The sequence below is a fragment of the Lissotriton helveticus genome, assembly GCF_964261635.1.
Source record: "Lissotriton helveticus chromosome 1_1 unlocalized genomic scaffold, aLisHel1.1 SUPER_1_unloc_6, whole genome shotgun sequence".
NCBI classification, from domain to species: domain Eukaryota; kingdom Metazoa; phylum Chordata; class Amphibia; order Caudata; family Salamandridae; genus Lissotriton; species Lissotriton helveticus.
Window position 1 is genome coordinate 319,777 of NW_027611703.1, and position 23,137 is coordinate 342,913.

General features: G+C 44.0%; 1 protein-coding gene across 1 annotated transcript; it reads right to left on the reverse strand.

The window, feature by feature from the left end:
- Window positions 1-7,535: 7,535 nt before the first annotated feature.
- Window positions 7,536-9,192, reverse strand: LOC144806273 (uncharacterized). Its single transcript, XM_078672666.1, has 2 exons — window positions 9,181-9,192; window positions 7,536-8,864 (listed from the first exon to the last, which is right to left on the reverse strand). Exons 1-2 carry the CDS (start codon window positions 9,190-9,192, stop codon window positions 7,932-7,934), a joined length of 945 nt encoding a protein of 314 aa, XP_078528792.1. The 3' UTR covers window positions 7,536-7,931.
- Window positions 9,193-23,137: the final 13,945 nt, after the last annotated feature.

The window sequence follows — 23,137 nt, forward strand, 5'->3', positions numbered from 1 at the left end:
CCATTCCAGCAAGCATCACAAGACCACTTGTTGTTATCTTCCCAATTAGTGATAATGTTTCGGATGGCAACAACAATCAATATGTTTAGAATTTTACCTCCGAAAGCAAAAACATGCCATTTCTGAAACATGGTGCACAATAAAATTTAGGAACAGAAGGGCATCTTTTGGTGTAGCATTCATTAAGGTTTGACCAGGCTTGAAAATAGAATTCCTGACTTTTTGGACATTTAAATGTCATATTTTTGAAAGAGTTCTAACAGACCCAGCACGAGCTCCGTGAAAAGTTGAAAATGACTGAATTGTATTTAGAGAAAATGTGCTGATTAGTAATCTATTGATATAAAATACAGTGGTCAGGCAATGGTTGAGGATCTAATCTATTCAGATTTTAACTCCATAGTTTGTTCAATAAATTGACTAAGCATAATACTTGAAGGTCCATCTCTCAGATCAGTTCTATCTATTCTAAACCATATGTGGAATGAAAAACAGTAACAGGAGGTAGTAACCCAAGGGGACATTTGTGAATCTGAAAGTAAAATGGGGTGCATTAAAAAATGCCTTTATTTAAAAGCAATCCCAGACAAAGTAGTGTGCTGACTCTACAAGCAACCACTTTTTATCAAATGGATTATTAGTACATGAACTTCAGTATTTCCTATATTGCTGAAATTTAGTCTCTAATATTGTTGTAATGTTGTGTAAATATTTGTTCCTGTTAGTTCCCATTTCAATATTGTCATGAAATGTACCTATTCTTTTTGTCAAACATATTGAAATATCTTTATCACAATTTTTGGGGCATTCTAAAAAGTGTTTTCACTCTCTAACTTGAAGCTTCCTAAGAAAAATACTGAAGCCAGTTCCTGGTTTCTCCTAGATCATTTAGCTTTCTCACTAAAACAAGCACAATATTGATTTGAGAGAGGTGGCTATTGTAGTCATACGCACTGGGGTTAGTTTAGACCAATTCCTTAATCTTTAGAAATAATACATGGAAAAGTTTATGTTCAATAATTTCAGATAATTTACTGATAAAGATATCAGATAAATATCCCCTAATTTCTTATACCTTGTGGTATCAAAAATATGATAGAAATAACAGACTTCTCTTCTAGATAAATCCAGGTATGAGAAGCTATTAAATGCGATTATCATCTTTCTGTTATTGTAACACATTTTGTCAGTGCACAGAGTATTTTCCCTACATAGATCACAACATTTCATGCAATGGTCTATGCTTGAACGTACAATGAAGGGGTAAAAATGCATTTCTACCACAATCAAGAAACCCTTGGGTCTCTGAGGATTACTGTTGCAAATGAAGACCTAGCTAAGATGAAATATCACTTTAAAAGGACGATTTCCCTCACCCACCATAGTTGGCATGCTTCCTTATTGGGAATCTCCTTGCACCATGAAACAACCCACTCACTGAGAGGGAGGAGTTCAGGCATATTTTGTTATAGAGAAAGGTATACTAAATATCACAATAATGAGCTCAGGGTAGTGGGGGCAGCAGAGTGAGATTTAAAACTTGCTAAAGGGTATGGGGTTTCCATTATTTGTACGCCCCTCGGCCAGGATTAAAAACAGGACACTATGGGAGAAATATATATGCACTGTTAGAGTCAATAAGAGGTCAACATGTTTCAGCCTATTAACCCTCCAAAGAGGTGTTTGCGGCATTCTTCAGGACTTAATCAAACGTTCTGCCGCTCAATGTACTCAATCAATAACAAGCGTTGTCATACCCAATAGGTCTCGCCTTTGGGACCTTATAAGTGTTTAGCCATGCATATTCAGTAAATATATGAAATAATTACTATTAAAAAAAGAAGACTATAAACTAACTAAGCTAGACGTGACTTTATAACTGTTTAATCAAACGTTTCTGGGGGTTTAGTATATATAAACAACTCCTTTTTTCTATGGTGTGTCATAAAAAATTGATGCTCTAAATTTTGGTAAGAGTACACAACGTCAAAAAATTCAATACTGCTTTTATATCAATTTACCTTTGAAAGCTTGAAGTGAAAGACAATTCTAAGTGGCATTTGGTTATGAGTAGGCGCTAATGACTATTTCCGGATGACAATGTAATTAGCATTTTTTGTATAAGATGTGTTAAAAGTATGGGTAGGGAAAATGGCTATTTTGGCCAAAGGCTGCCCTTTCTATATGCATGCTAGTTTTAATTTGTAAACAGAATCACAATTTGTTATGTGGTACACTGTAATGTTAGATGAATCTGTTTTACCCTTCTGATAAGCAAGGGATGACGATGAACCATTTTTTCGTCCCTGGTTTTAAATGGATTCAGGTTGGAACAGACGAGGTGTTGGTTGACTTTACCTCAGAAAATGGTTGTTTCCCGCATGCTGCTTTCATGCGACTTAAATCCTTTCAGTGGAAGAGGCGGCTGCATGCCTGCAGATATGGCCAGATCAGTACTTGGCTGTTTCGGTTCTCCAGTGGGGCTAGAATAGAAGCTGTTAAGGGCAGGGGCTTAGCTTCCCATTGGTACAGCAGGTGCAGTGGCACCAGGTCCCAGATGCCTTAAAGGCCCACTGAACCCTGATAACTGCTGTTTGTCACAGTTCAAACAGAGGCCTGAGGGGCCCACAGAACAATGATTATTGCTGTTTTCCACAGTCCAAATAAACGGCAGAGGTCACATTTCCTTTCTTGACTTGGGGCCCAGGGCACACTGGCTAGGCCACTGGTTAAGGATGCAGTCGGGAAGAGGTGGCGAGACAGGTGGATTATCTAAACAGCTCGACGATGACTTCATGCCTGGGTATTACAGTATTCATTACAATTAAAGTCTGAAGCAGCAATAGATATCATAATATAGGAAGGCCTATGCACAAATGTAGCTCGATTAGCGGCTGCCTTTAACTTCTCACTTATCACCTCTCCTAATTTAAAGTTTTATATTAGATGCAGACATAAATCGTGACCTATGAATATGTTTATCTATCTTTAGGTTCAAATTACCCATCTTTTCCATATGCAAGTATCAGACAGATCGGAAATGCCTAATGGCTTTGAACTTGATAAAGCCACATTAATCACTGGTCTTGAAATACAAATGGCAGCATTAGGCACGGAGAGATGTAATCTACATAATCTCATTATGTTCAGGATACGGGAGGGTGTTTAGGGCATAAAGCACTTTGACAAAAACATTTCTGCCACCGTAGAAATTCAATCTTCCTTGTCCTACCTTAGTATACAAGTAGTACCACATACTTTGTATACCTGAACTAAATAGGCACACAAAATAGTACCGTATTTAAAGGCCCAGTTCAGAATTACAGGAAAGGTGCACTGTCCCAGACTACACAACGGTGCAGTTTTCAGTGGGTGCTGTCATGTCACACAGGGGGAGTACACCAGAATATGCTGGAAAAAGCATGTGGTGCCCCAACGTAGGTACAGTTGTAAACCACCAGTCTGCTTACATAGTAAAGCGTCTGGCAGCTATTAAACGAGGTGGCACGTTTCCCCTGCAGGTGGTTGGGGTCTGTCACCATCCTGTCAGGTGGGGGGTATACAATCAATGCGCCTCTTGACTGCTTGTTTGCCTTTTCACCCGTGTCAATAATACAGTGGAGTCCTTAGGGGAGTAGTCAATTTGTATTCATGAAAGACACTTGTGTTTCTCGGATGTGTAATCCCCAGATGATGCCTGAACTGTTTCCCAATGGGCTATTTGTACATCGTATTGAATTGTATGGTCTTATGAGGACTGTTAATAATAATAAAAAATATTTAGTGAGTGTTTATTGCCCTCTATGTCACTCTACTTCTAAGCACCTAATACAGCTTGTACAGTGCTTACTGTCATCTGCTCACTTACATTATGCTTATTATGCTTAATATAAATAGTGCACAATTTTGGCGTTTGTGTCTGCCTACAACGTGGACCTGATACAAATAGCAGTACCTACAAGGTGGATGGTACAATTCAACAAGAGTCTAAGATACTCCAGCACAACTGACTTTGCTTCAACATTACGGGGCATCAGTCTTGATGGCAAGCCAACTTAAAACTTATCAGTATTGTATATATTATTATCAGAGACTATACTTGCCTCTTGGATACAACTTAACAACAGAATTTTATACATTTTCGTACAGTTGTGTGTATACAATAAAACAACCTCCCCACCATAATTGATCTGTCTATTCATCTTTTTGGGATCTGGAGTAGCATGCTACTCACCGAAAAGCACTTCAACACTTCATCAGGGGTAGCAAGCGCTATATAAATGCAAAACTTTCCCTCTTCTATCCCCCCACAATCTTTTTTAACCCAACAGACCAACATGTCCAGCTCTCATATACATTTTATATTTCCCTGTACTAATTCACCACTAATCATTTTTGGATCCTAGAGTAGTGTGCTACTCGCCGAAAAAGCGCTTCAAAGTTCGTATGGGGTAGTAAATGTTATGTAAATCTAAATACATTAAAATTACTGTTTACATCGGGCTGTACTAACACGACGATAGAAGTAGAGTGGGGATTAGAGTTTATCTGCCCAGAACAAAGCATACTACAGAAAGTGTGTGAACAGTCTATATGTTGTGCGCCTGGCAAAGAAAAACACAGCAGAGGTGGGAAGAAGGTAGGTAATCTGATGGTCAGACCTATGTGGAAAGAAGCAATCACTTTGGGCAGAGAAGAGGGCTTACACGGAGGACTACTTTGTTCGGATGGACAGCAAGAAAGGGCGGTCTGGAAGATAAGCCTGAAGCTCACTCATCCTGCAAGCAGAGGTGATGGCAAGCAAAAAAGCAGTCTTCTAAGGAGGCGAAGAGGACAATTATATAGGCGCTCAAAGGGAGCACACATAAGATAAGTGAGGTCAACTCCCACTAGGGCATTACGAAAGGAGAAGGAGGAAAGAGATGAGTAATGCACTTCAGAAATCTGTTAACAATAGGATCGAAGGCCATGCTCAAGAGCTCGGGGTACCAGACTTGGGACTGATCGCGTTTGATCTTCTTCAGCAATCTTGGCAGAAGTGGTACAGGAGGCGGCAACTCCACTCGCAACGAAAAGGGTCGCCGAGCGATAGCTGCTTTGGAAACTCTAACACGCAGAACTGCTGACATTGAGCGTTCTCTTCGGTGGCGAATAGATCTAACCAAGGCTCTCCCCACTACTGAAAGAGACCTAGCTGGACCTTCGAGTGAAGATGCCATTTGTGATCCATCATGCACTGGCGGCTGAGTTTGTCCATACTTGCGTTCAGTGAACCTGTTAAGTGTTGAACCACCCGAGATATGCCCTGATGTTCCAGCCATGTCCAAAGGCGAAGAGCCTCTTGACATACAGTCCACGACCCCACCCTGCCCTGTTTGTTGCAGTACCACATGGCGGTGGTGTTGTCCGTGAACACCTGCACCACTCCTCCTTTGACAGAAAGAAGAAATGTCTTCAGTGCAAGACGAATCGCCCAGAGCTCCAGAGGGTTGATGTGGTGCCTGGACTCCGCCAGAGACCAGAGGTCTTTGATCTGCACCATTCCCATATGGATGCCCCAACCCAGGAGTGACGCATCCATCACTACTGTGAACTCAGGTTGGGGAAGGTAGAGGGATCTGCTGTTGACCCAATCCTGGTTCGTGAACAACCACTGCAACTGACTTGCAGTCACCTCCGAAATCTGAACGTCATCGGAAAGATTCCCCTGGTGCTGCGCCCACTAAAACTTCAGATCCCACTGCAGAGCACGTATATGCAATCTGGCATGATGCACCAGCAGGATGCAGGAGGCCCAGCAGCCTCAGGGTCATTCTCACTGAACACCGGGATGGAGGCTGAAACATCGGTATCATATGTAAATGTACAGGAATTTATATAGCGCAAATCACCGAGCGGTTTCTAAGCGCTTGCTTAGGGAACCCATCCTGGATTCCCCTGTGAGATAACCCTGGCAGGGTATCCGCAAGGTGAAAGCCAGGCATCCCGCCGCGAGGGGCCGTTGTGGAGATTAAGCAAGCTATTGCCCAGAGTCGCAGAGTGTGAACCCGTGAATCGAGTAGGCACCGGAGCGAGAATTGTCGAGTCCATGGACATTTTAGGACTCAAGACCCCGCCGAGCCGGGAATTGAACCCTGGTCCCGGGCTGACCTCTGCTTCCAGGTCTGCCTCCTCTAACCAGTGAGCCACACTTCTCCACCATAGCCCCAATATACTGGACTTGCTGCTAGGGAGGATAGACCCAAAACTGTGCTGTGTCCAGAACCGCTCCGATGAAAAGGAGCTTATCGGATGGAATCAGGTGTGACTTCAGCACGTTAACTGAGAACCCCAGCAAATGCAGGAAGTCCGTCGTAGTCTGGATGTGGAAGCCTTCAACAGCCAGTCGTCGAGAAAGGGGAAGACTGGAACCTCTGACCTGCGCAGATGAGCTGCGACCACCGCCATCACTTTCGTGAACACCCGTGGGAGGGGCTGGTAAGGTCGAAGGGGAGCGTGGTAAACTGAAAATGCGTGTGGCCCACCGTGAACCGTAGGTATTGCCGGTGGGCAGGCAAGACGGGGATGTGAAAGTAAGTGTCCTGCAAGTCCAACGCTACCATCAAATCTCCAGGGTCGAAGGCAGATAAGACCTGAGCCAAGGTTAACAACCTGAACTTCTCCTTTCGGAGAAAGCGGTTGATGTCCCTGAGGACTAAGCTAGGATGCAGGCCTTTGTCCTTCTTGGGTACCAAGAAGTAGTGGGAGTAGCAACACCGACCTACTTCTGGCACAGGGACGCGTTTGACAAAGAGATCCATAACTTCCTGGAAGAGAAGGGCCAAATAATCCTCCGACATGGGATGAAATCACCACAAACTGCATGACCCTTACGCACTCCGCTGCTTGCGGAACTCCGCGTAGACCGCCAGAGTTTTTTTGTCACTTTGCGGAGTTCCTCACTGAGGAACTCTGCATAAGCTTAATCTTATCATGAAAAAATAGATATAAGGCATATGTTAAGAAACAAGGGTGAGCAGAAACCTTTGGGCAATTAGTTGATTTTTGCAAGCACTAACACTTCTCTGTGTCAAGTAAAGACCTTGAGAGTTTTGTAACTTTCAGATACTCAAATTGTGGATTCTGTTGCAATGAAAAAATTTTCCAGGCCTGAAATTTCTTTGGAGGTTGCATGCAGGCAGCCTAAGATATCCTGCAAGAGTTTCTTGATGAATTCTATTCCAACTACAATATGTGCTCTCTCATGTAAAGTCAGGTTGTTAGAAGCTTTTCTGCAACTCAAGATACGCCTTACTTTTCACCTGGTGTGGGTGCATTTCTCATGTTTAGTGATATCTCCTTTCTGAGTATAACGTTTCTGGCTTTCCCCTCCTGTATAAGGCTTTAGTCCAGTGTGAATTCTCTCTTGTGAAATGACATTGTATTCAAGACTAAACCTTATCTGACATTCAGAACACACATAAGGCTTTATTCCCCCGTGTGAGTTCGCTCATGTCAAGTGAGAAGTAATTTGTAGCCAAAACTTTGCTTGCATTTCGAGCACTCATAAGGTTTTTCCCCAGAGTGAGATCGCTCATAAAGCATAACACTGTCTTTCAGATTCAACCTTTTATGGCATAAGGATTTTCTCTAGTGTGGAGCTTCGCATGGTGAAATAGCGTTTTTTCTGCAGCTTTTCTGGCATTCAGAGCACTCTTAAGGTTTTTCATCAGTATGGAGTCGCTTATGGTTAGTGAGGCTGTGCCTATCAAATAGAAATTTCTGGCATTCACAGAAATTGGTAATGTTTTTCCCCCGTGTGCGTCTGCTCATGTAGAGTGAGATTGAGTTTAAAATGTATGCTTTTCTGGCATTCGGAGAACTGATTATTTTGATGGTGTGTTTTCTTATGGCGCTAGTAACCATCTCTACCTCTGAATCTTTCCTGACATTTAGAGCACTGATACATTTTTTTCTCTTGTGTGGATTTTCACATGACCAGTGAGATGAGATTTTTGGCTGAAACATTTTTGGCATTCAGAGCACTGATAAGGCTTTTCTCCAGTGTGGATTCTTATATGCTGAGTGAGTCTTATTTTGTCACTGAAACATTTCTGGCATTCAGAGCACTGATAAGGTTTTTCCCCAGTGTGGATTCTTGTATGTTGAGTGAGTCTTATTTTGTCACTGAAACATTTCTGGCATTCAGAGCACTGATAAGGTTTTTCCCCAGTGTGGATTCTTATATGCTTAGTGAGACTGCATTTGTTTATGAAACATTTCTGACATTCAGAGCACTGATACGGTTTTTCCCCTGTGTGGATTCTTATATGCACCGTGAGAGAGCGTTTTTCACTGAAACATTTCTGGCATTCAGAGCACTGATAACGGTTTTCCCCAGTGTGGATTCGTATGTGCCGTGTGAGACTACTTTTTGTACTGAAACATTGCTGGCATTCAGAGCACTGATAAGGTTTTTCCACAGAGTGGGTAAATGCATGTTGATATAGAGTCGCTTTGAAACTAAACCTTTTCTGGCATTCAGTGCATTGATAAGGTTTTTCCCCAGTGTGGAATCTCAAATGTGCAGTTAGAATAGATTTACGGTTGAAATGTTTTGGGCATTCAGAGCACTGATAAGGTTTTTCCCCAGTGTGGAATCTCAAATGTGCAGTTAGAAGTGATTTAAGTTTGAAATGTTTTGGGCATTCAGAACACTGATAAGGGTTTTCCCCAGTGTGGATTCTTGTATGTTCAGTGAGTGTGCTTTTGTAACTGAAACATTTCTGGCATTCAGAGCACTTAAAAGGTTTATACCCAGTGTGGGTTCTTATATGCCGAGTGAGACTGCTTTGGACATTGAAACATTTCTGGCATTCAGAGCACTGAAAAGATTTTTCCCTAATGTGGGTTCTTATATGCAGAGTGAGACTCCTTTGGTCACTGAAAGATTTCTGGCATTCAGAGCACTGATAAGGTTTTTCCACACAGTGGGTTAATGCATGTCGAAATAGGCTTGGTTTGTTACAAAAACTTTCCTGGCATTCAGAGCACTGATAAGGGTTTTCCTCAGAGTGGATTCTCATATGTTCAGTGAGTTTAGATTTACGGCAGAAACTTTTTTGGCATTCATCGCACTGGTAAGGTTTTTCCGCAAAGTGGGTTAAAGCATGTTCATATAGAGTCGCTTTGACACTAAACCTTTTCTGGCATTCAGAGCACTGATAAGGTTTTTCCCCAGTGTGGATTCTCATATGCTCAGTGAGATAAGATTTACGCCTGAAAGTTTTTTGGCATACTTTGCACGGAGAGTGGTTTTCCCCAGTGTGGATTCTCATATGCTCAGTGAGATAAGATTTACGCTTGAAACTTTTTTGGCATACTTTGCACTGAGAGTGGATTCCCCCAGTGTGCATTATGTCAAATTCTGTGAGATAAGATTTATGGCTGTGTCTATTTTGGCACATGTAACTTTTCCCCCCAAATTAGGTTATTTTGCTTTGATTGAGGCGGTTTTGAACACTGAATTTGTTCTCACAGCCAGTGTTTTTATAAGGTGTATTCCTAGAGTTAATATCTCTACATTTAGTTTTCTCTTGCTTATATGCCACGGTAAGAGGGAACCCGATTTTAGAGTCCGGCTTGTTTAGATAATGTTCAGCATTTATCTCTAAAAGAAATTGTGTGTATTCTTCTTAACACTTCAATTGAGCAAACTATGTCTGGAAGCAGCCCTGTAACACCTGTCGAAATGTTTCTAGCAGATAATAGTCTTTAGGTTATGGCCTCTCCGGCAGCAACTTATTTTGTGACTGAAGACTTTCTCAAATTTATTTGTATAGGTTCTTAATAATGCAGTGATAAGGTGTTAGTCTGATATTTAATAATTAAGCTGATAAGTACCTTTTTGCACTGACGTAATGGCAGTAACTGAGGGCATTAGAACGTGCACAGTACTATTGTGGATCACGAGTCTCAGAACATCAGTTCCTTTTACCCTTTCTATGTTTGTGTAAGGTTAAGGTTTGTAGTTCTGAAGACGAAGATTTATTTACATTAGCTATAGCGCAACTGTGCTCATTTAATCCATTTTTATCTTTAACAGTTTTACATATCACTCACGCACAGCAGATAATGTTGAGGCGATTTACATAGAATTACAGAACAGTACACAATAAAAAGGAAACAATCTTAGATTGTTATGAACACAATAAAGTGGTGACTTTTTAAGGTTTTCGCAAGAGTGAGCAGAGTGGGTCGTGGTTTTCTACCCAGAGGCAGATAGTCTCAAACTTGCGTAACTGGTTAAAAACGGTGTTGAACAAAGGTGATTTTCCAATATTTCGGTTGTTAACGTGTCAGCTTCGGAGTCTTCTTTCAGCGTCTTTTCTTTGATGGTCTTCAGAAGAAACCTTTTGTTATAACTTTCTTTTATGCAGTGTGTGCTTCCTCTCTGGAATTACATGATGTTTTAGATGAACGTTATTCTGTGCACAGATATGGCTTTGTTCTGGGTTAATGAAATACTAAATTAGAGATATCACTTACAGTATAGTACTTTACTCAGCTCCCACTTCCTCGCCACACCTAGATTTTGGAAATTGTTTAAACGTAGAAGGCAGGATGACCTTCAGTTTTTCAAAATAATCCTTCTTATGGCACTGACTTCAGTTGCCTGGTGCTAAATCTTGCTTTCTTCGTCAGTAATTTCAATCACCTATAGTATTAAAATTAAATAGTTAATACATGAAAATTTCCAAAAATATAATTTACAAGCCATATCAATGCAGAGTTGCAGAATTTTGAAAATGTTGAGCTGTTTTTCAGACAGAGCAGAGTGTAGAAAGGTAGCCTGAGAGTACTTGGATGTAGGAGTGAGGATTTATAGAATTTTCAACATTTTATTAAGCTCACAAAGGATACATGTACCCTATGGAGTTGCAACATAGAATCCCAAAGGCAGATATGAAAGTCATATGGACTGGCACCAAACAGATATTAAAAACATATACACTATTAATTAATTTGTAATGCATATTTCTGGGAAGGGAATGACTCCTCCACGGACAACAGGCATTTTCCCCTGCCCTGAGTTACCACCTACTTGTATCTGGTATCCTGACTTTTGAGTTTGGCCTCTGCCGCACGCAAATCTATTGTGTATTGCCAGGACTATGCCTAGACATATCCCTCAACTATAGTCCAGAGTATGAATCAAGGGCAATGAAATTAAGGCGTACTTTCATGTGTTCATTTTATTCCATCTGATTATCCTTTGTTAGGTTTTTCGGCACCTGGATGTACCGGGTGCAGAAAAACAGGACACCATTTTTTTCCAGACAGGAAAATTAGACTGAATTTTTCTGCCACCCCAGTATTGTGCAACTTCTAACAAGGGACTATGAGAGGTCTTGGACCGGTCCTGTGACCTGGAGGGTCACACCAAGTGTGCCCTTATTTAAGCTAGAGGACTGTCATGGGTTTACTAGATAGAGCGGTGGTGGCAATGCACCCTGTTGTAAGGATCAATAGCCTGATGAGATCTTTGCATCATGGTCAGTGTAGTGGCTTCCTACTGACACACCCATGTGTAATGTTCCATTTCTATACCTGTGCCCAGATTTTGCGCTAACATCAAGTGTGTGTTTAGGGTGTTGGTGTGCGTAGTATAAATGCAATGTGAGAGTGCGACAGAGTAAACCGCATCTCCTGCCTGCCAGTTGTGTATACAAGTGGGACCATCTATCCCTTTTTATACCCTAGTTCAAAGTCCTCTGTTACCAAGGAATAAAATGCTCTACAACGTATTCAGGTGCCTGCTGTGACACCAGGGATGTTGTCAGCCTGACAGTTTATCTAAGTTGAAGGGACATCACCTGCAGGCTGAATTACTTAATGGAGAAGCTGTGTACCTGTCCTGAAGAGCCTAGAAGTCAGTCTGCCTAGAAGCCTGGCTGTCTGGTAAGAAAGGGAAGGGAGGACAAGGCTGTCCTGGAAGAGGCAAGGTTCGACACATCCTCGTTATCTGTAGGGCGGGCCGGAAAGCCATCCAGCAGGACCAGCTAGTCTGAGGGACTCCCCCCCCAGCCCCGCCAAGACTCTCCCAACAGCTCAAGCCAAAAAATAAAACTCTACGACAAAGTGATTGTTGAGGCCCAGTTGGACGATTGTGTGCTGCCAACAGGCCCATTCAAGGTTGCATTTGCCAAATTCCTAACACAACAGGGTCTAAATCTACTGGAGAGCCTGTGTTGGGCCTTTAGCTGCTGAATTTATGACTACTCTGTGTCAGAGGCCCATGAGGGACTACAACTACGCCAGTGTCAAACACCCGGTCTGAGCTTACGCCTGTGGTCCAGCCGGCCACAGTGTGGGCTCAATTGCTGACAGTCAGGCCTCCAGAGGGCTTGCACTTACCGACAGGCCAGGTGTGACTGCTACCTTGGGACTGCTGATCTTCAGGCAAAGGCAAAGAAAAGACAGAGTGGGTGCCCTACTGTATGCAGCCCTACATCCAGGACAAAAGCTCTCCACAAAAGCCTGCTGGTGGGTCACTGCTCTCTCGAGTCTTCGGGCGTGCCATTCAAGTGCCGGGAAACAGGAAAGAGACCCAGACAAGACTGACTCATCCTGTGGAAGGATAAGGCACTTACAACAGAGCATATACGCATTGGGGTGACTGGAGTGACAGAACTGCACCTATACTATATTCATGATACTCCTAAATTCCCCTAGAGGGGATCAGAACCGGACGCACCTGTCTACAGCACATGGTAGTCTGGCATGCCTGCACCATCCTTTCACCCAGACTGTCCATAAAGTTGATTTTAGAGATGCTACGCACATAGCAGGGGGAATCTCAGTCCATTCGCTGGTGGAGGTGCAACTCGATGGTCCGGTTATGGACTTCATCCTACCCTCAAGGGTTGATCCGAGATATTTAAAAGACAAGACGTTAAAAGCTCGTATGAGAGATAGAGCAGAATTCTATTTTAAGGAGAACGGGCGGCCTGTTGAATCAGCTTGCATGCTATAGGGTGAATTTAAGGCAGTGATTCGAGGCCAGACACAAGCCTTGATTGGGAGAATGTCGAAGGAACGTAAATTGAAGTGCGAGGCTCAGGACAAGGAATGTGCTTTCCTGGAGGTTCGCTTGGCAAGTGGGGAATCAGTTTCTCTCCCATTACACCATCAACTGAAGCAGCACACATTAAGAGCACTAATGGAAAATAGCGTGCACTCATGCGCTGACTACCCAGCATTGTCTCTATGATGTCGGTGATAAAGCCAATGAGTTGCTTGCATGGTTATAGAGACAAGACAAAGGACGGAACTGGATTCTTGAGGATACTGACAACAAGGGGACGGAAACACTGGGAGAGACTTCCTGAAAGACCTGACCCTGCCAATGCTAACGAATGAGGATCGAGACGCACTAGACCAAGACCTGACAGTAGACTAAATAAATAAGACAATAGGAACCTTGCAAACAGGGCAAGCGACGGGGTCCAATGAGCTCCCCTTAGAATTATATAAAAGCATGATGGATAAAATCAGGGAGTGCCTCCAGAGGAGGTTTCAGACTGCCTGAAAATAAGGATGTCTCCCGGAGGACCAAAGAATGTCTGAGGTGGTGGTCATCCCAAAAAACAATGAAGCAGCAACTGAGTGTGGGTCTTATAGACTTATCTCCCCGCTTAATTTTGAGACTAAGGTCCTTAGGTAGGGCCTGGCGATCTGCCTGCAGACAGTAATTGCAACAGTGGTTCATCCTGATCAATCGGGAATTATGCCACACCAGGGACCGCGCTTATATCTCCGACACCTTAATGGAGTACCACATGCAACAGGGGATTCCTTTGCTGAACCAGTGGCGCTGCTGTCAAGCTCATGTATGTGGCCCCTCTAGCGCGCATGCGCGCCAATAAAACAGTCTCCCGAGTCTTTGCCATCCGACAGGGATGTTCCTTGTCTCCTATGCTCTTCACACATGTGTAGGTTCGCCAGGACCTCTCATATGGGGTATTCCAGTTGATCAGGACTGGGATGAGAGAATCTCCCTCTATGCTGACGTTTTGCTGTAGGACACAATCAACCTTCTCGAGTGAACGAATCCTACAAATTTTTCACATATTTAGAGATTATTCAGGATAGAAGATCAATTGGAAGAAGTCCTTAATATTCCTGCTGGAATCAGGGACCCTGCGGCTGCACTCTAGGTGCACAGTTCTTGTGGCACTACATGGCTTTAAATATTTGGGCGTGGGCGTGGCCACGATGGCGGTGAGGCAGGATGTGTCGCTCCTACGACAGCTGGGAAGCGCCAAAAAAATCGGTGGCGGAGACCCGTCTGACCCTACCTACCGTCGGTGGACTGATGACCGGCAGCGGGTGCCAAATACGGGCCGAAGAGATGCGAGTCCAGCGGCTGCATCACCAACGTGGCAGAAGCCTAACAACAGGGGCAGCCCGTGACGGAGACCGCCGAGGCCAGCTCACAACACCGCAGCCTCTGCCCGCCTCGGCCATCTGCTGCACGGCGGGGGCCGCATTCCTAGTCGAGGGCCCGTGGAACCCGTGGAGCCAGAGATTGGGAGCACAACACCCCTTGCGACACCTGGACCTGTGGAGCTGGGCCGGAGCGGAGCCTATCACTAAGGCATTCCTAGAATCGCTCTTCAACACTCTCAGGGCTGACATACTGACAGTGAAGACGGATCTGAAGGCTGAGATGTGGGAAATACGCAGAGACGTAGATGAGGTGGGGGAGCGGGTCGCAACGCTGGATACCAAGCACGACTCCACCATGATGGAGGTGATAATGCTCCAACAGGAGATACTGAGGCTCCAAGATCAATAGCTGGATCTCCAAACGCACGTGGAGGACCTCCAGAACCGATCGCGCCGACACAACATCCGGATCCCAGGGGTAAAGATGACGGAGGATACCAAAGATCTCTTTGCCTTCACACAGGGCCTCTTCCGCCATATCTTGGCTGTTGCTCAGGATGTAGAAATTGTCTTGGATAGAGCACACAGAGTCGGACCCCCGAGGACGCCCAACATCCCCCCGGCGGACATTTTATATCTCTGACACCTTAATGGAGTACCCCACGCAACAGGGGATTCCTTTGCTGAACCAGTGGCTCTGCTGTCATGCTCTTGTATGTGGACCCTCTAGCGCGCATGCGCGTCAATAATACAGTCTACCGAGTCGTTGTCGTCTGACAGGGATGCTCCTTGTCTCCTATGCTCTTCACACGTGCGTGGGTTCGCCAGGACCTCTCATATGGAGTATTCTATTTGATCAGGAGTGGAATGAGAAAATCTCCCTCTATGCTGACGTTTTGCTGTAGGACACGTAATCAGCCTTCTCAAGTGAACGAATCCTACAAATTTTTCACATATTTAGAGATTATTCAGGATATAAGATCAACTGGAAGAAGTCCTTAACATTCCTGCTGGTGGCAGGGACCCTGCGGCTGCACTCTAGGTGCACAGTTAGGGTGACACTACATGGCTTTAAATATTTGGGCGTGTTTATTACAAGAGAGCCACAGGCAGGAACATACTTCCGAAATTAGACCAGCTTTGCTGGGCTGCCCCACACTTGCGGGCACTCACGCTTTCCTTACTGGGTTTTTGCGGACCGTGAGGATCCTGCTTACCGGGTAGATAGATTGGCCATGGGCAAGAGAGGTTACCCCACCCCGGTGCTGTATCGAAGAAAGTATGAGTGCTCTTTACCTACTCATACCCAATCAGTGGTAAGGGTGTGGAGAGAGGCTACCAAGTGTTTAGGCTGAGAAGGTAAGCGGACTGAAATGACTCCACTGTATGATAGTGATCTCCTAAGTGCAGTCGGAGGATTGCAGGGCTTCACAAAATGGGGATTGATTACCTTCGAGCGGCCGGGCGATGTGTGGAGGGGACAGGCGTTTGTGTCCTTCACGATCCTACAACAAAAGTATGAATTAGGTGACTAAAAACGGTTCTGACATTTGCAGGTGGGTCACGCTCTGCAAGGTCACATCTGGGAAGGGGGGAAGTTGCCTGATGCAACCCCACTGGAGGACCAGCTGCTAACTAATCCCCAACCGAAAAAGCAATCTCAACCATAGGAAGTTGATCTACAATTCTCTGGATCCCTTGGGGATGTTTCAGGCGGCCATTCACCAACTTTTGTATTTTTCAAAAACAAGCTTCCAAAGCTGGAGTTTGTATTTAAAAACCAATAACTAATCACCCTCACACCCTTGGAACTTTCTCCCTAATTAATTTACTCCCAGGAAGTGGGATTCATTTAAAAACAAATTCTCATCACGACTGCCAGGTATTCCCTGGTGGTCCTGAATAACAGAAAAATACATCAGACTGCTTGATTCTAAAAGGAATGGTCATCTGATGTATTTACAGGCAGACCATCCGTTTGTACCTTGCTCACCAAACTCTAAATCAAGACCTTTATCTTGTCTGTGCTATGCATGTATCTCTAGATCCGCTTCATTATGTCCATCAGTCTTTCTATGATGTACCTGTTATTGAGGCGTGTGTGTTTAGTACAGTTTTAATCTTACGGTGTGTGTGTGGGTTTATTTGAACCCTGTGGTTTAATCTGCACTTGTTGCTTATGCGGTGTTATGTGGTGTTGTCACACCCTTGTAATTATAACAAGCATTTGCAATGCAATAGGTCTCGCATTAGGAAAGTTTGAGCTATGGTATTGTAAATGACAAATTTTTTATTTATGTGTTGGTTTTGAAAATAGCGAAATTAATAGCTTTGTCATTTACAATGCCAATAGTTTTAACGTTCGCAAATGTGACACCTATAGCATTTGTAATGCAATATGTGTTGTATTTACGTGACTTAGATGTATTGATATTACAAATAACAATGGCTTTTTATTTTTTTAAATAATTAATACTTAAGTAAAAGTTATTGTAATTTATATTGGCAATTGCTTAAACTTTTGTAAATAACTTTTGTGAAGATTATGTTCAGTGTATTTTATTGTGACGAAAATCGAAGAACAGAAGGGAAATATTAACATCTTTTTGTGACATTTGTATTAAAGCTTGAAACATTGAGAGAACATATTTGAACTAGTTGTTGTTGAATTGTTGCACAGATTGCTGCTGTGGTGGCGCTGAGTGATGTTTTGGTGGTGCTGAGTGATGCTGTGGCGTTCAGTGTTGCTGTTGTAGCACATAGTGATGTTGTGGTGCCCCTGAGTGATGCTGTGGTGCTGATGAGTGATGCTGTGGTGCTGATGAGTGATGCTGTGGTGATGCGATAGATAGAGTGAGTGCGATAGATAGATAGAGTGAGTGCGATAGATAGATAGAGTGAGGGCGTTAGATAGATAGAGGGAGGGCGATAGATAGAGGGAGGGAGGGCGATAGATAGAGTGAGGGCAATAGATAGATAGATAGATAGATAGATAGATAGATAGATAGATAGATAGATAGATAGATAGACAGATAGAGTGAGGGCGATAGACAGATAGAGTGAGGGCGATCAATAGATAGAGTGATGGCGATAGATAGAGTGAGTGTGATAGATAGATAGATAGATAGATAGATAGATAGATAGAGTGAGGGTGGTAGATAGATAGAGAGGGCAATAGATAGAGTGAGGGCGATAAATAGAGTGAGGGCGATAGATAGATAGAGTGAGGGCGATAGATAGATAGAGTGAGGGCGATAGATAGATAGAGTGAGGGCAATAGATAGATAGAGTGAGGGCAATAGATAGATAGATAGAGTGAGGACAATAGATAGATAGAGTGATGGCGATAGATTGATAGATAGATAGATAGATAGATAGATAGGAGTGAGGGAGGGCGATAGCTAGATAGAGTGAGGGTGATAGATAGAATGAGGCGATAGATAGAGTGAGGGCGATAGATAGAGTGAGGGCGATAGATAGATAGATAGAGTGAGGGCGATAGATAGATAGATAGATAGATAGATAGATAGATAGATAGAGTGAGGGCGATAGCTAGATAGAGTGAGGGCGATAGAGTGAGGGCGATAGATAGAGTGAGGGCGATAGATAGATAGATGGAGGGCGATAGATAGATGGAGGGCGATAGATAGATGGAGGGCGATAGATAGATAGATAGATAGAGTGAGGGAGGGTGATAGCTAGATAAAGTGAGGGCGATAGATAGAGTGAGGGCGATAGATAGAGTGATGGCGATAGATAGATAGAGTGATGGCGATAGATAGATAGAGTGAGGGCGATAGATAGATAGAGTGAGGGCGATAGATAGATAGATAGATAGAGTGAGGGCGATAGATAGAGTGAGGGCGACAGATAGAGGGAGGGCGATAGATAGATAGATAGATAGAGTGAGGGCGATAGAGTGAGGGCGATAGATAGCTAGAGTGAGGGCGATAGAGTGAGGGCAATAGATAGATAGAGTGAGGGCGATAGATAGAGTGAGGGCGATAGAGTGAGGGCGAAAGATAGATAGAGTGAGGGCGATAGCTAGATAGAGTGAGGGCGATAGATAGATAGAGTGAGGGCGATAGATAGATAGAGTGAGGGCGAAAGATAGATAGCTAGATAGAGTGAGGGTGATAGAGTGAGGGCGAAAGATAGATAGACGGACGGCGATAGATAGATAGAGTGAGGGCGAAAGATAGATAGACGGACGGCGATAGATAGATAGAGTGAGGGCGATAGAGTGAGGGCGATAGATAGATAGCTAGATAGAGTGAGGGCGATAGATAGATAGAGTGAGGGAGATAGATAGATAGAGTGAGGGCGATAGATAGATAGAGTGAGGGCGATAGATAGATAGAGTGAGGGCGATAGATAGATAGATAGATAGATAGATAGATAGATAGATAGATAGATAGATAGATAGATAGATAGATAGATAGATAGATAGATAGATAGATAGATAGATAGATAGATAGATAGAGTGAGGGCGATAGATAGCTAGAGTGAGGGCGATAGATAGCTAGAGTGAGGGCGATAGATAGAGTGAGGGCGATAGATAGATAGAGTGAGGGCGATAGATAGATAGAGTGAGGGCGATAGATAGATAGAGTGAGGGCGATAGATAGATAGATAGAGTGAGGGCGATAGATAGAGTGAGGGCGATAGATAGATAGAGTGAGGGCGATAGATAGAGTGAGGGCGATAGATAGATAGAGTGAGGGCGATAGATAGATAGAGTGAGGGCGATAGATAGCTAGAGTGAGGGCGATAGAGTGAGGGCGATAGATAGATAGAGTGAGGGCGATAGATAGATAGAGTGAGGGCGATAGATAGAGTGAGGGCGATAGAGTGAGGGCGATAGATAGATAGAGTGAGGGCGATAGAGTGAGGGCGATAGATAGATAGAGTGAGGGCGATAGATAGAGTGAGGGCGATAGAGTGAGGGCGATAGATAGATAGAGTGAGGGCGATAGAGTGAGGGCGAAAGATAGATAGAGTGAGGGCGATAGATAGAGTGAGGGCGAAAGATAGATAGAGTGAGGGCGAAAGATAGATAGAGTGAGGGCGATAGATCGAGTGAGGGAGATAGAGTGAGGGCGATAGATAGAGTGAGGGCGATAGATAGAGTGAGGGCGATAGATAGAGTGAGGTCGATAGATAGATAGAGTGAGGGCGACAGTCATGTCTAAGTCATTAGATATGGTCCAAACTCCAGCCAATCAGGTGACAGCACCCTCTGGAACCTTCTCGTCAGAGGCTCAGGCTCTCAGATTTTTTAGCATAAGTGTGGCATAAGAGCCAAGGAGAAGAGGGGAGCCTCTGAGGGGAGGTGGGTGGGTCACACGTGAATCTATGAAAGATATCAATACTGGAAAAGCACAGTTTTCAGGTAAGTAACTTATCTTCTTCTCCAGTATTGGGGTATCTTTCATAGATTCACATGCTTGAATCAGAGTAGATAGCAGTAATTCGAGAACTGTGCATAGTAAGCCATAAGTACATTGTAAACAGAGTACGAAAGAATACATATACGTCTATTACAGTATAGCATTAAATATGGGCACATCTGCAAAAGCAGAAATATATACATATATACAATGTGTGCAGGAGGAGGTAAGAAACAGAGGCTCACCTTACTTAAAAAGATTACGTAGCACCGCTTTCCCCACAGCTGTGTCAGCATTGTTGGCAGCTTCCAGACAGTAGTGCTTGGTCGCAGCTCTGCAAATCTGATGAAGAGGCACACCAGCAAAGAGAGAAGTAGAAGAGGAGACTGCTCTAGTAGAGTGTGTTTAATCGTTGCATGAAGTGTCTTGCCTGGTTGCTGATTCCAAAAGGAAATTGCTCTAGATATCCAACGTGCAATAGTCTGTTTAGCAACTAGAAGTTCTTTACGCATCCTGCCGTAGGCTATGAAGAGCTGATCAGTTTTACGGATACTGGTTGTTCTTTGCAAATAAAATGTCAAACAACTCAGAAACTGTGGATTAGGGAAAAAAGTCTTTAAGATGACAGGCTCATTCAGGTGAAATCAGATGGAACTTTAGGAATTAAGGCCGGATTAGTGCGGAGCGCCACAGCGTCTTTGGTGAATTGAAGAAAAGGTGGTTTGATAGTAAAAGCTTGCATCTCGCTGACTCGAAGTAAAAGCTAAAAGCAGTGATGAATTTAAGATCAACCCTACGAATGGGCTCAAATGGGGACTTCATGAGTTGTGCCAACACAATGTTCAGATGCCAAGGAGGAGGCGGGCGTCGAATGGGAGGGAACATCTGAAATAAGCCTTTGAAAAACTGTTGAATAATTCTTGAAGAATAAAGAGAATTGGAGCCATCCTGCCGGAATCTGGAAATTGCAGCCAGAAAAACCTTCAGGGTAGAGTGAGAGAGGCCTGATTTTGCTAATTGTAAGAAAAAAGGCAGAAGCTGCTCTGGTGTAGAGTGAACTGGGTGAACATTTATTTATTTAATTTATCATTACTTGTAAAGCGCAACTGACACCCTACGGGTAACCTGCCGCTGTGATACAGGCGACTAGCTTAGGGCCGAGAGACTGTGTCCCCTGCCAGGAAGGAGTTAGCAGTATGCCAAGGAGCATACTCGAGGGTAGAGCCAGGTTTTTAACCTTTTTCTAAACTGCAGGATGTTGTCTATTTGTCTTGTATCAAATGGAAGAGTATTCCAAAGGCGGGACGTTGACGCACTGAAGGCCCTAGCTCCTGATTTGACTTTCCTAACTCTAGGCACCCTCACCAGATTAGCCGATGAGGAGCGCAGTGCTCGTAGAGGGACATACCATGTCAGTTTCTCCTGCCGAGATTTGGGCCCGTGACCATGTGGAGCCTTAAATACTATACATAGTGCCTTAAATCGTATCCTCTGCGAATCTGGCAGCCAGTGTAAATCTGAGAGTGCCCGGGAGGCGGAGGAGCGGCGTGGTTGCACTAGTACCAGTTTGGCCACCATGGTTTGTACTCTGCAATCTCTCAATCAGATATTGCGGGGATTCTAGTAACAGGGCATTACAATAGTCCAGCTTACGGAGGATGGTGCTCCGGACTTATCAGCACTCTATTCTGTTAAAAGAACATCGGATGGATTTTCCGAAATGCTCTGATCAGAGTAAAAAAACTTCCAGCTGTTTTGTTGACAGTTTTCTAATGTCAATTTGTTGTCAACCATGACTCCCAGAATACGTACCACGCTACTGAGAGCCAATGGAGTAGCAGGGGATGTTGGCCAAAACTCAAGTGGAAGTTTAGGAGGGATTCTACACACTGCACAGTGTAGAATATCTGTCTTCTCAGGGTTAAACTGAAGAATTTGAATTTAAAGCTTCACAGCAAAGATAGAACCGTTTCCACTTGAGTTTGTAGGCTTTGATAGTGGAGGGTGCTCTAGCATTAGTGAAGACCTCCCTGCAGTTCGGAGGAATAATCAAGTTAGCAAACTCATAGTGCTCAGGCACCAGTTGGATTCGGATGGCAGATCAGGCCATGGTTCATAGTAAGAAGATTCGAAATTGGGCGCAGCCAAATTGGATTGCACTCCGACAGAAGGAGGAGCTCCGAAAACCAGAACAGGCGAGGCCATCTGGGGCTATGAGAAGAATGCAGCAGGGTTCTTTCTGCATTTTCCAAAGTACCCTTGCGACTAGAGGAATCGGTGGAAAAGCGTAAGCATATATCTCTGACCAGTTCATCAAAAACGTATTCCCGCACGATTCTGAGTGGGGAAGCCAACTTGCATAGAATGGGCATTTGCGGCTCAGGTTGGTCGCAAATAAATCCAGATTGGGGTGTCCGCAAAGCTGAAAGATGCGGTCCAACGTCGGCTGATGAAGTTCCCACTAGTGGTTTGACGAGACCGACATGCTCAGGGAGTCCGCTAGAAGGTTGGACACCCCCAGAACGTGGACTGCTGTTAAAGTGATCTGATGTTGAATCGCCCAATCCCAAATTTGCTGAGCTTATAGGGATAGCAAAGTGGATCTCGTGCCCCCTTGTTTGGTCACATAATGCATGCTTGTTGCTTTGTCCATTCGGATCAACAGTACATGAGGGTGCAAAAGGACTTCAGAGCTGGGAATATCGCCAGTAACTCCAAAAGGTTTATGTGCCAAGTTCATAGGTGGATGTCCCATTTCCCCTTGATTGTAAGGCGTGGTTGCACTAGTACCAGTTTGGCCACCATGGTCTGTACTCTCTACAATTTCTCAATCAGGTATTGCGGGGATTCTAGTAACAGGGCATTACAATAGTCCAGGTTTATGTGCCAAGTTCATAGGTGGGTGTCCCATTTCCCCTTGACTGTGAGGGCTTGAAGATGCGCTACCCACCATTCGAGGGAGGCATCTGTCGTGAGGATGAAACCGGGAGTGCCCACTACAAATGAACTGCTGAGATGTTTGGTATGCGAGTCCATCATAGCAATGTTCTTCGTATCTGAGACGTGATGTTGATGACATCGTCGAAGGACCCGAAGACTTGCTGCAATTGGTTGTCGAGTTCCTCCTGTTGTGCTCTCATTTTGAGGCGACAGTTGGGAATTAGGGGTATACAGGAAGACAGCATCCCCAGAAGCGATTTGAACTGTCAAACAGAAACATACTTTTATGTGCGCAGGAGAGTTGCCAGTTTGGAAATCCGCTGTTGTCTTTCGTTTGAGACAAAAGCCCTTGTTTCCTGTGTGTCTATGATGGACCC